Source organism: Henckelia pumila, chromosome 2 (assembly GCF_033568475.1).
Source record: "Henckelia pumila isolate YLH828 chromosome 2, ASM3356847v2, whole genome shotgun sequence".
NCBI classification, from domain to species: domain Eukaryota; kingdom Viridiplantae; phylum Streptophyta; class Magnoliopsida; order Lamiales; family Gesneriaceae; genus Henckelia; species Henckelia pumila.
Genome location: NC_133121.1, coordinates 166,607,895 through 166,621,448, shown reverse-complemented (window position 1 = coordinate 166,621,448; position 13,554 = coordinate 166,607,895). Strand labels below are relative to the sequence as shown.

Sequence of the window (13,554 nt, the reverse complement as noted above, 5' to 3'; positions counted from 1 at the left end):
ACTCGGATATTTAAATTATGAAATGTTAAGTTTTCGAGTTGTTGCATTATTTTTATTCAAGTTAATTATTTTTAAATCTATTTATTCTGTGCATATATGTATGGGCATGTATGTACATATTTTAAAAAAAAATTTCCGCATATTTATTTATTAATTATAGAGTTAGGGTCGTTTCAGTTGGTATCAAAGCACGGTCCTTGGAGGGGTCATTACTGCTATGCGAGCTCAGAAATCCACGCTACCGGTCTGTAAGTTTTAAGTGTTTATAGTACGATTTATTTTTAAGGATTTAAGTTAGCATTAATTTTAAACAACTTATTTATGCATTGCGATTTACGTAAAGAAACATGGGGTGATGCAATATGCCTCGGAGACGAGTAGTCCTTAGGTGTGAAATTGGGTAAATTAAGATTTTGGTGCAGCTACTTGGAAATATTTTCTGCGTGCATGAAGAATTCTAGTAGGAGGAAATTCCACGTGTGCGTTGCTAGATTCGGGAGTTACGCATTCGTTTATCTCCCTGGAGTTTATCAGACGGATAGACATTAAGCCCGAGGTTGCTGAAACAGGGTATGATGTAACCATGCCGTCTAGACAGGTTCTTTCTACCACTAGTACCTGCAGAGGCTTGGAGATGGATTTACAGGGGCGCACTACCAGAGCAGATTTAGTGGTCTTACCATTGACGGGATTTGATCTGATTTTGGGTATGGATTGGTTGTCAGTCAACGGAGTAGTGATTGATTTTTGGCAGAGAACAGTGGCAGTGAAACCGGAGGAGGGCGTCCAATTTGTTTTCTATGCATCTCCGAGCAGTGAGATCTCGCCTGTGATTTCTTATACACGTGCGAGGAAGTTATTGAGACGTGGTTTCCAGGGGTTTCTCGCCAGTGTAGTCACTTCATCAGAACCACCTAGCAGATCATTGTCAGATATAGAGGTGGTTTGTGACTTTTCAGATGTCTTTCCAGAGGACGTTGCAGGAATTCCACCAGCGAGAGATGTGGAGTTTAGTATTGAGTTAATACCCGACACTGTGCCTATTTCTAAGGCACCGTATCGACTTGCTCCTACTGAGATGAAAGAGTTGAAGGAGCAGATTCAAGAGTTGTTGGAGAAGGGCTTTATTCGTCCTAGCTTTTCTCCTTGGGGAGCTCCAGTGTTGTTTGTGAAGAAAAAGGATGGTAGCATGAGACTTTGCATCGATTATCGAGAGCTCAACAGGGTCACTGTGAAGAACAAGTATTCACTGCCGAGGATTGAAGATTTGTTTGACCAGTTACAGAGATCTTCGGTGTTCTCTAAGATCGATCTGCGATCTGGCTATCATCAGTTGAGGATCAGAGATGCAGATGTGTCCAAGACTGCTTTCCGGACACGCTATGGGCATTACGAGTTCTTAGTAATGCCGTTTGGGTTGACTAATGCTCCAGCGGTCTTCATGGATCTCATGAACCGCGTATTTCAGCCGTACTTAGATCATTTTATCATAGTCTTTATTGATGATATCTTGATCTACTCGAGGAGCATAGACAGCACTTGCAGACAGTGTTGGAGACTTTGAGGGAGCATCGATTGTATGCGAATTTCAGTAAGTGCGAGTTTTGGCTTGAGCAGGTGGCATTCCTAGGCCACGTGGTTTCGAGAGATGGGATAGCAGTGGATCAGACGAAAGTGCAGGCAGTGCAGGATTGGAGAATTCCGAAGAATGCTTCAGAGATTCGCAGTTTCTTGGGTTTAGCAGGCTACTACCGGAAGTTCATCAAGGGTGGTTTTTTTTCTATTGCAGTACCCTTGACTTCCTTAACCAAGAAGAACGCGAAGTTTATTTGGAGCTCAAACTGTCAGAGGAGCTTCGATCAGCTGAAGGAAGCACTCACTACTGCACCGGTGTTAGCGGTGACAGTACCACATGAGGAGTTAGTAGTGCACACCGACGCATCTAAGCTGGGTTTAGGCGCAGTACTTATGCAGTGTGGTAAGGTTATTGCTTATGCGTCGAGGCAGTTGAAGATTCACGAGCAGAACTACCCGACACATGATTTGGAGTTAGCAGCAGTGGTCTTCGCTTTGAAAATCTGGAGGCACTATCTGTATGGAGAGAAGTGCAAGATTTTCACGGATTACAAGAGCCTCAAGTACTTCTTCACTCAGAAGGAGTTGAACATGAGGCAACGGAGATGGTTGGAGTTGGTGAAGGATTACGACTGTGACATTAGCTACCATCCGGGTAAAGCTAATGTAGTGGCCGATGCTTTGAGTCGGAAGTCGTCGGTGGTATCATGTTTGACAGTGCAGTTACCACTGCAGAGTGAGATTCGGAGGTTTGATTTGGAGTTTTACTCGAGTGGTCATGCACCGAGCTTTTCAGTGTTGACGGTGCAGCCAGTTCTGCGAGATCGAATCAGGGATGGACAGTCTACTGATGAGGAGTTGCAGCGATGGAGACAGAGAGATGAGGCCAAGGGTAATCTTCTGTATATAGTTGTGGATGGCATTGTTCAGTACCGTGGTAGGATGTGGGTACCGAACGTCGGTCAGTTGAGAGCTGAGATCTTAGCAGAGGCTCACACATCTCCGTACTCCATTCACCCCGGAAGTACGAAGATGTATCGAGATTTGCAGTTATTGTATTGGTGGCCCGGGATGAAGAGAGACATCGGGAGAGTTGTGTCAGAGTGCTTGACTTGTCAGCAAGTCAAGGCAGAGCATCAGCGTCCAGCAGGACTTCTTAGACCTCTTCCTATTCCGGAATGGAAATGGGAGAATATTACGATGGACTTTGTAGTTGGCTTACCGAGGAGTGCCAGAGGTTGCACAGCTATTTGGGTGATCGTGGATAGACTCACCAAGTCAGCTCATTTCTTACCAGTGAGGACTACTTACTCATTGACACAGTATGCAGAGCTTTACATCAAGGAGATTGTTAGACTGCATGGCATACCAGTGTCGATTGTGTCAGACAGAGATCCGAGATTCACATTCGCGTTTTGGAAGAGTCTGCACACAGCTTTGGGGACTAGACTTTTGTTCAGCACAGCATTCCATCCCCAGACAGATGGTCAGTCTGAGAGAGTGATCTAGGTTCTCGAGGATCTACTGAGAGCTTGTGTCATCGACTTTCAGGGCTCGTGGGAGACTAGACTGCCATTAGTGGAGTTTACCTATAACAACAGTTTTCAGTCGTCTATAGGTATGGCTCCTTATGCAGCATTGTACGGGAGGAGGTGCAGATCTCCTGTGCATTGGGATGAGGTCGGTGAGAGGATTTTACTCGGACCTGAGATTGTGCAGCAGACAGCTGATATTGTGACACAGATTCGGGAGCGCATGAGGACTGCTCAGAGTCGTCAGAAGAGTTATGCAGATACTCGACGACGAGATTTGGAGTTCGCTGTAGGTGATCACGTATTCCTGAAGGTGTCACCTATGAAGGGAGTGGTGCGGTTTGGCCGGAGAGGCAAGCTTAATCCGATATATATAGGGTCATTCGAGATCTTGGAGAGAGTTGGCACGTTGACCTACCGTTTAGCTCTACCACCAGGGCTAGCGGCAGTGCACAATGTATTCCATGTATCCATGCTTCGGAGATACATCTTGAACCCGTCACATGTGTTGGATTTTGAGCCTCTTCAGTTGACACCGGAGTTAGCATTTGAGGAGAGGCCTATACGGATCTTGGCTAGGGAGGAGCGGAGTCTTAGGACGCGTGTCATACCGATGGTCAGAGTCCAGTGGCTGAATCAATCGGAGGAGGAAGCTACTTGGGAGACCGAGGCAGATATGAGGACTCGCTACCCGGAGTTGTTCGGGTAAGTACTTTAATTTCGAGGACGAAATCCAATTTATAGGGGGGGGGGGAATTGTAACACCCGGTATTTTAAATACGTAAATTCGCATGCATAATTAGGAAATTTATTTATTTAAAATTTTAGATTATGGGTTAAATTATTATGTGAATTATTTGTGTATGATTTAAATTATTTTCAAGCATTTAACCCATAATTAGTGATTTTTATGAATTATTGGTATTTGAATTATTTTATCGCGTAGACGGGATCGTGGACGGACGAAATGAAAACTTTCTATCCAATTTATTTCATGAGCCTTTTAAGAGCCCAAAAGTATTATTTTGAGTTTTATTACCTCAATATTTTTAGTATTTAATTTTACATAATTTTAGGATTCCGTTTTATTCAAAATAAGCCAAAATAATGACTTTTTAGTATTTTTAAAATTTCCTTAATTTAATATTTCGGGATTTTAATTTAGTTATCAGATTTTACTTCTTATTTAGAGTTTTTTAAGTTATATATTTAATATCCTTTATAATATTTTCAATTATCCTAAAATCTATTTTAATTATAAAAAAAAACTTAGACTAATCTAGCCTACCCAACCCCACACACACACGCCTCCACTCACTCAGCCGCCTCACCTCCATCTTCATTCTTCTTTGACCGATCAGCAGCCTCCAAGAAGGCTCCATAGACGTTTTTCTTCGAAGCTTCAAGGTTGTTCGTCGTCCCGTCGTCACGGATTCGTTCTACACGCTCCTACCTCTTCTTTTAATGGTGTAAGGCATGTTTTCTTTCGTTTTTAATGTGCCATATCAGTGTTTATGTGTGTGTGTGCGTGAGCATCAGATTTCTCCAACAATTTTCAGAAAAACGAGAACAGTGCGGGTTTTATGCGTGTGTTCTTGCGTTTCTTGATCATATTCATGTTTTTCTTAACCATGATTCGTGCTACTGCTGGTCAAGGGGATTTAGGATGCGTAAGGGAGGCCTAGACTCGAATGGCTCGAGTGGCTCGAGCCAAACGAGCCCAGGAAACCACCAAGTGCAGATCGGCCTCCATAGATTGCGCAGCTAGGGTTCGAGGGAAGTGGGGTTCGGGCTTGGTTTAGGACGTGCATGGGGTCAGGGCTAGGGCCAGGTTGGGACCGCCCAGACGTGGGCTACGTCTGGGCGGCAGGGCTCCGGCCAGGGGCGGCCGGAGCTGGCCGGCAGCAGGCCGGGAAGGTCTGCTGCTCTCGGCCGAGAGGAAGCAAGGGAGGGGGTCACGGGTTGGGGCTGGTTTCGGGGTCTGGGCCGGGTCTGAGTGGTCCGGGTCGGGTCAGTAGGGTAGTGGGTCGGGTTAAGTTGGTCCGGGTCCGGGTTGGTGGGCCGGGCTCGAGTCTTTTTAATTTTAAAGTATTTTATGATTTAATTGGTTTTTGGGCCATTTAATTTGAAATAAAATGATTTGGGTTCCATTTAATTATTTGGGTTAAATTTAATTATTATTGGGCTTAATTTAATTAATTAAGTGAGTCCTCTAATTTTTAAAGGCCTTGGGGGCCCATGGAAGTTATTGGGCCAGTCTTTGGGCTTTTGGGCCCATTGGGCCAGAATAGGTTGTTATTGGGCCAGGAGTGTTATAATGGGCTTTAATTAATTAATTGGGCTTAGAAATGTAATGTTGGGCTTAAGTATGTTAATGGGTCAGTCTCAGTGTTAATGGGCCAGATTCAAGTAAATGGGCTTGAGTGTTAGGGCCAGCAGTTCAGTACAATCCATGAGAAATTTGCATGTGTCCTGAATATATATTTAATTATTTTATGCATGGAAGTTATTTTTAATATTTATATGTTAGTATGAAATTAAATTAAATATATATGAAGGACATACATTTTATTTAAGTACATGCATTCATGAAATAATTTTTATGCATGATTTAATGTTTAAGGTTGAGCAAAAGAAAATATTTTATGTTGGAAGTTGAAGTAGTGTGACAATTTAAGGGGGACTCGTCCCCATATGTGAACTATTGAAGGGCAGTTTACTGCCAATTTAAGAGGTGATTCATCACCGCCACGTACGTTGGTTTCCACGCTGATCAGTATTTGATGTATGATTTAAGGTTACACTATGGATACAACCATGCGATGTTAGAAAATAATTTGCTCAACAATGTTTATGTATTATGTATGATTATGATATTTAAGTCAATTTAAGTTATGTTATGTCATGATATTATTTTAAGCATGCTCATTCCTGTATATGTTATGTATTAGTATTAAAGTGATTTAAATTATTTTAAATCCTTGTTATGTTAGCATGTTGGGCTTCTAAACTCACTACACTGGTATGGTGCAGGTGAGTACGTAGAGGACGTAGTACCCACCGGAGGCGAGGACGTATGAGCAGACTGGCAGTGATCCCCGTGACCGTTGTCTGAGTCTTTATGCATGTCTCGAATTTTTAGCATGTTACATTTTAATTATTTTCAGTGGTTGTGATTCGGGATATTTTATTTGAGTAATTTTCAGTGCATGCAAACCTTTAATTTATTTCACTTTTGGTCAGTATTTTATTTTAACGCATGACTCAGATATTTAAATTATGAAATGTTAAGTTTTCGAGTTGTTGCATTATTTTTATTCAAGTTAATTATTTCTAAATCTATTTATTCTGTGCATATATGTATGGGCATGTATGCACATATTTTTAAAAAAAAAATTCCGCATATTTATTTATTAATTATAGAGTTAAGGTCGTTTCACAAAATACTCAAACGACGATCTCTCAAATGAGGATCTCCTAACCATGTTTTGACCAAGTAAACATTATTAAATATTTGATTAGCTTAATTAAAAAGTCGAACTACCACACATGTCGTCATAAATATTTAGGTACAAAAGTTTAGGCTCCATCAACTCATAGTTGTCAAAAGCGCAAGACGCATTAAAGCGCTCAAGTGTCTTCGGACTTTAAGCGCAAAGCGAAGCGCATGCTTTACGGAAGTAAAACGCAATAAAAAATTATTCTTAAAAAATAAAATAAAAATCACTTTTTAAATAAAATTTATGAAACATAAGACATCAAATTTGAAATCATCATAATCTTCATCTTTTTAATATCAAATACTAAAATGCAGAGGGCAAATGACAAGATGACACGAGGGCAAATGACAAGATGACACAAGGGCAGAGGCATTGGGGAGGAAAGGCAATGTGATGTTGGGGTTTCTGTGTTTTTTTAGGGTAAATAGAGGGTAAATTGCACTTTAAAACTCAAAAAAAAATTTTGAAACAATGTTCTTCTATGAAGCGCAAAGCACAAAAAAAGCGCAAAAAAGAGCAAAAGGAGCAAAAAAGCGCAAGCTTCATAGAAGTCGTGCGCTTTGAAGCACAATGAAGCGCAGGCATTGCGCCTCAGCGAGCGCTTCTGCGCTTTTGACAACTATGCATCAACTAATACTCTGTGGTTGTGTTATGCTAGGTGACTCCCTTATTTTTCATTTATTGCAGCCAAATCAAATATTATAATAATAATAATAATAATAAACTCAAAAGAAGTATTATTTACCTTGCTAACATGATTAACAACTATTGTGTTAACCCAAAAATTCAGCCCAAGAATTTACCGGATGCACACCTACGAATAATAGCTACAAGTATCACGAAAAAATATTGAATAATTATTTCAAAAAACAGAACAAATAAAAATGAGCTATAATATATTATATATGGTAAAAACAGAGCAATTAGATTTGCATTCAACTTTATATATGATTTGATAAGTCAAACTATTTTTTTGCTGAATTATATAAGTGACTTCTGAGTCTACTCATCTAACTAACAAGTCCAGAAAAAAGAAGTGCACGAATAAAAAAAAACCGAAGGGAGGGAGAATTATGGTTTCGTTTCTTCTTAATATGAACCACCCAAATCAATATCTCTTTGCCTTGGATTCACTCTTGCTGAGCATGATTCCAGAAAGTTTATTGACCTCATAAAGTAGCACAGCCGAAAAGAGAAAGCTGCAAATATATCAAGAAACCAAGAAACTTTGTAAATAATGATCAGTTCAATGGTTTTAGGTTTATATTCTTTCTTTTAATGTGAATACATGCATAGTATACCAGGTTGTGATACAAACTCGATGAACAGTGCTAGCAGCTACAAGCGCCACGACTTCAGCGATTATAACTGCATCAAGAAAAGAAGAAAATTATGAAGAAGCAAGCTAGTGATGCTGAAAATATTATGATGTTTGGTGACCCCCTCAGATGACAATGCAAAACTTGACCACCTTTCGGGCTTTGATGTGAATAAATGAAACAAAGGTATTCCGTATTTGTCAAAGTAACAACCCCACTTACCAGTGCCCCATCCCGTCTTGATACCGTTTGTTTCCTGATAGTTTCCGATGAACTGGAGACAAAAATCAGGTCAGAGGTAATTACCACAATCACCTCATAAAGCATCAGTCAATCAAATTAAACAAAGCAAATTACTCACACAATCATAAAACACCAATTTTCCAGGTTTAGGTGGAGGGTTGAATTCAATTTTATGGTTCTTATGATTAGGGCTTTCAATTAGGACTGGTAAACCCGGTGGTTTGATCTTGCCTGAGCTAAAACAGGGATACGGGTATCGGGTGGGTTTGCTTCTCATGTCTGGGACGGTCCATATAGCATGTTCATTTCGAATTAAAAAAAACAAGTACCCAACCCCATTACCTACTAAATATTAATATATCATAAATAAAATCTAGGTATTTGAAGTAATTTAATAGATAAGATGGAATTCATGTTTGTATTACATCATTGCATCATAAAAAAATTAATTATTTTTCAAATAATTTTGTTTTGACACAACAATTTATTTTTAAGATATTGAATCAATAATATAAACCAAAATAAAAGAAAAAAATAAATAAAAGACGGCCCTACTGGTCTCCGAACCCCATCTCAGTAATCCGATCATGCCAAGCTAGCTAACTGAGCATTGTTTTTATAAGCCAATTTTTACTGACAGGGCTAAGTTTTGGCCCATGGCCTGGACCACCCAGCATGTTGACATTCCTACTTAGAATGCCGGGCATGGTGAAACAAATATCTGATACCAAGAGCAAAAAATGCACCAATTATAATGCAATTATAAAGGCATGCCTCGTTCTGTGTTGCTCAAGTAACATAACTTTTAGGAGTCATGAGCCATTACATATGACTTTGCAAAGTGCGTGCATGCTTTGACAAGGGAGCAAAAATTCCTATGAGATCAGCTCTACGGCAGATGAAATGATGAAAAAATTTTCAACAGTGAATCAGATTTTAACACAAAATCCAAAGAATTGAGCGTAAGGAAAAACAAGAAAATCTTGGCAAAGCCTGTTCCCCAAACAATTTTTCATCCCAAAACTAATATAAAAACCATTAATCTCTTTTTCAAAAAAAAGTTTCCCTCTCTTTAAAATCTTCTAATATAATCATTACTTTGAAGTAAACTTTTTCATCACTTCCCAGAATTACTCTATCATTATATTATATTAAACCAAAATATACTATATTAAAATTCAAAAATAATTTTATTCAACTTTTTCTAACAAAATATAAAATCTACAGTAACAATTCGTTTTCCCAAATCAATACCGAGTACACATTTTACATTCCGTAACATTCCCCCAAAAGTCCCAATTTAAACCAAACATTGTGAAATGCATGTGAGAAAAGGATCTTTACAAGGCTATGTAGATTGCTCTACATGGGAAGATGCGATCTCAAAGACTAATGATCAAGATTAGGAAATGAAAAAAATATATTTTTTTTAGAGTACAAGTACAAGATTACAAGTAATCAATTACAACAATGTAATGAAACTGTCCGCACAACCGACGGGACTTGAGCATTGACCCGAGACTTGCACATCTCGGACAAAGAAACTACTTAAAAAAGAAGAAGCTGTGAGGAAAAAAGAAGTGTATTTACAATATAAAGGAGTCTCGCTTTACACGCTGGTAATCTTTTCCTAACAATAAAGAATTGGAAGTTAATAGTTAACAGTCCTGGACTTCTTTGATACAACACTAATGATACACACTGCTCCAATTGTTCATGAAGGAGGATTGTCTTAGCACAGGATTCAGATACAAAATAGTATGTGAAAAAGGTTCAGACCATGCCTTATACAGTTATGCTATAGTAACTAAACCCGTTGACAGAAAACTTTCTTACCGTTAGAAGCAAAAGGAATACGAGAGAGCTGGTGAATCCTCCAAGAATAGTAAATAACTCCGAAGATGCTAACTTTGATCTATACACTTCTTGTAGAGATAGAGTAGCAACGAATAGGAGAAATGAGTATAGCATTGAATTCCCAGCTGCAGCCATGGTACTTAAATGACATCGACAAATTGAGAGACACGAATAAACTCATCAGAATGCTACCAAATGAATTTAAAACCAAATTAACCAACGGATGGCAAAAACTAGTAACTAGAAGAATTTATATGATGCAAACTAGCCACATGTATCCAGTAAAAACTTGAGATAAGCTTGAAATAATTCTAATGAGTAGCTAAGAAATATGAAATATTCCTAAAGTATAATATTTGAAATGGATCAAGAGTTGCCGAGGAAACGAAACGAAATACCAAATCTAAAAGACACGAATGGAATCCCAAATCTAAAAAATATTCAACAATGATTCAAATGCAAAAGCTAAAAAATTGCAAATAACCACAAATTTCTAATTGGTCATGCTTCCAACCATGGATCGAACAACTAAATATCCTCATTCTTCATCAATATGATTCTCTCTCACAACATGATCTACAGTTTATTACTCAAGCAATTTAAAACGAGCGGTAATACATAGTTTTCTAATTACTGAGCCTACTCCAAGCAGGGCAGCTGTAGATTACAAGTCCTAGATTTATTTGGATGCTCATGCATATGCTCCAGCCCACTTCTTTTCTATCTCAAATTTGCAATGTCCCAGTCCACGTATCATATATTGGCTCACATGCCCTTTCATTTCAGAGTGAAAAATTCATTTCACCCAACAAGAAATCATAATTCTGAAGTTCTAAAGATATACATAAATTGATTATTAGACCACCAATGGTAGAAAACATAAACACAGAAAAATATCCCAAGATTTTGGATCATCTTGTTGTCCCCAAACATGATTTCAATTCAAGAAACAGGAAACTCATAAACATTTGTGATATGCTAATCTCAAATCCAAGTTGGTAGTGTCCCTTTTTGGAAGTCAGCAATCTACATTCCCATCTATTCAAATAAAGCTCCACGTTACCGGTTAGAAATCACAAGAATTACCGGTTAGAAATCACAAGAGCGGTCAATCTTCTCACATAAACACACAAAAACAGCTATGCTTGCTTGCACACAGAAACATACACATTATTTTGCTGCTTCACCACACCATCTTTTTATCCATAAAATTTAGCATATACCGTGACAAACCCAATAATTTCATCAAGGGGTGATTTAACATAGTTTGGAGCAAACCTCGTGAACTCCAACAACAAAAAAATCAGAAACAATAAAATTTTCACGATTTTTTGGGACAACCAACCCTGCTCACCCATGAAATCCGATCGTGACGTGAGTAAACTTCTGAACTTCAAAATGAACCACATAATCTACAAAATTGCGGCTTGCCAACTCGATACAACATAAACTCGAATGCCATTTCACTCAAAGAAACAGAAACAGAAACAGAAACAGAAACAGAAACAGAAACAGAAAATAAAGTGCAGCTAAACTAAACGAGTAAAAAAAAATGGCCCATATCTGCGATGCAGTTCACTTCTAGCAATTTAGCAAAAACCCAATTCATTACAGACCCCGATCTCTAAACAAAATTGAAATTTCACAAGGGTTTCAACAAGTGGGGATTGAGTCTCACCTTATTGGAATTGAGTCAAAATCTGACACTGGGAAATTTGGATCGAGGCACAGAAAATCGCCCAAATGCACCAAAAGCCAAGATGTCAAGTAGCGACTTTAGCAAAAACGGTTTTATCGGAAAGCGTCACTAGTGCGATATGAAATAAACTTCATTTGGATTACATCTTGAATTTCAGGTTCATGGATTTCGAAAATATTCAAACATATTTTTATTGTTTAGCTAAAGAAAATTATAAGCTTCAAGTATATTATTTATATGTTTATATAATCATACTGTCATTTGGAATTTATTCCACTTTGTATTAGTAATCAAATAAGTAAAGTTAACATAAGTTAATTGTCGATTTAAATTTTAATCTATTATTTTATTTAAAATAATAAAATTATCCATCGAAATCTAACGGAAATCCATAGAACACAGCCTTGTATAATTTCTGAATATAAATTCTTATAAAATTTTATACCTTCTTTAGGCAAGTGCTTGAAAAAAGTTTTATAAAAAAGTTTTTATTAATTTTTTATACAATATTTTAAAATTTATTTTGAGTATAAATATGTTTTTCATAACTATTTTAAAAATATTTTTACTATTAAAAGTAATATATTTTAATTTTCATCGTTGTCTACGATGATAAAAAAACACATCTTAATTATTTTTTAAAATCTATACTTAAAAAACACTTTCAAAAGCATTTTTCAAACTTATTGAGTTATTGTACAAAAAAATTATCTAATACATAATTTAAATTTTTTATTTAAAAACACTAAAAATATTTATCCTAAGTGAATATATAATTTCTTAATATAAAATGGTAATAAATCTTATATTATATATATATATATATATATATATATATATATATATATATATATATATATAGAGAGAGAGAGAGAGAAAATTGACTTGTTTTTTGTTTTATTCATATAAATTTTTAAAGTTTGGTCTTACTCCGGTAACTTGGAATTTTTTTATTTTGGTCTTACTCTAGTAACTTGGATTTTTTTTATTTTGATTTTTTTTTAATCGGAAGTCATTAAATTAATTGAATATTACTTATTCGGCTTCAATGTTCTCCTATAATATTCGTATGTAAGCTTATATTATACATATTAAAATATATCTGACAAAATAAAATAAAATGAAAAGTTTTTTTTCCCTAATTTGTGAATATTGGGTGTCGTTATTTATTTATTTATTTCTCTTTATTTTTGCGAATGGATTTTAATTTCTGTAACATATGGTTAATCTTTGTCATAATGGAGAATATTTGTGTCGAATAATATTCGATTGATATAGTGATATAGCGACTTACGATGAAAAAAAAGACCAAAATCCAAAAATAAATTTAAATTATTGGATTAAGATCACACTTTGAAAAGTCATCAGACCCAAAACCGACAATAACATAAGGTTGCGTTTACTTTAAATGATGAGATTGAGGATAAATTAAAGTATGATTATTAAGATAATTTGATAAAATATAGAGTGGTTATGGATAAATAATACTCCCTCTATCCCATATATATTATCCTCTTTTCTTTTTCACACGAATTAAGAAAAAATTATTGGAAAAGTAAATTTTATATAAACTTCTTATTTTATTCCTATTTAATGTATTAAAAAAATGATTGTACAATTTTTAAGGTGTAGTTAATAGGGATATATTAGTAAAAAATTGTAAAGAAATATTACTAAATATGATATATGACTATATATCTGTGAATCCTATCAGACCGAAAGATTTATACTTATTTTCAATTTTGGAAGTAAATATATCTAATCCAACATTTATAAAGCAAGCTAAAAAATAAAAATAAATTATATTCCGATTTTTTGAACAAAGTGAC

General features: G+C 36.5%; 1 protein-coding gene across 2 annotated transcripts; it reads right to left on the bottom strand.

Annotated features, from left to right (window-relative positions):
- Positions 1 to 7,506: 7,506 nt before the first annotated feature.
- LOC140881612 (uncharacterized) lies at positions 7,507 to 11,854 on the bottom strand. 2 transcript variants are annotated; one of them, XM_073287062.1, is made up of 5 exons: positions 11,705 to 11,854; positions 10,006 to 10,165; positions 8,149 to 8,200; positions 7,909 to 7,975; positions 7,507 to 7,806 (listed from the first exon to the last, which is right to left on the bottom strand). In XM_073287062.1, exons 2-5 carry the CDS (start codon positions 10,159 to 10,161, stop codon positions 7,716 to 7,718), a joined length of 366 nt encoding a protein of 121 aa, XP_073143163.1. In that variant the 5' UTR covers positions 10,162 to 10,165; positions 11,705 to 11,854; the 3' UTR covers positions 7,507 to 7,715. The 2 variants fall into 2 exon arrangements, with proteins under 2 accessions (XP_073143163.1, XP_073143164.1); XM_073287063.1 differs by lacking the exon at positions 11,705 to 11,854 and adding an exon at positions 11,381 to 11,690.
- Positions 11,855 to 13,554: the final 1,700 nt, after the last annotated feature.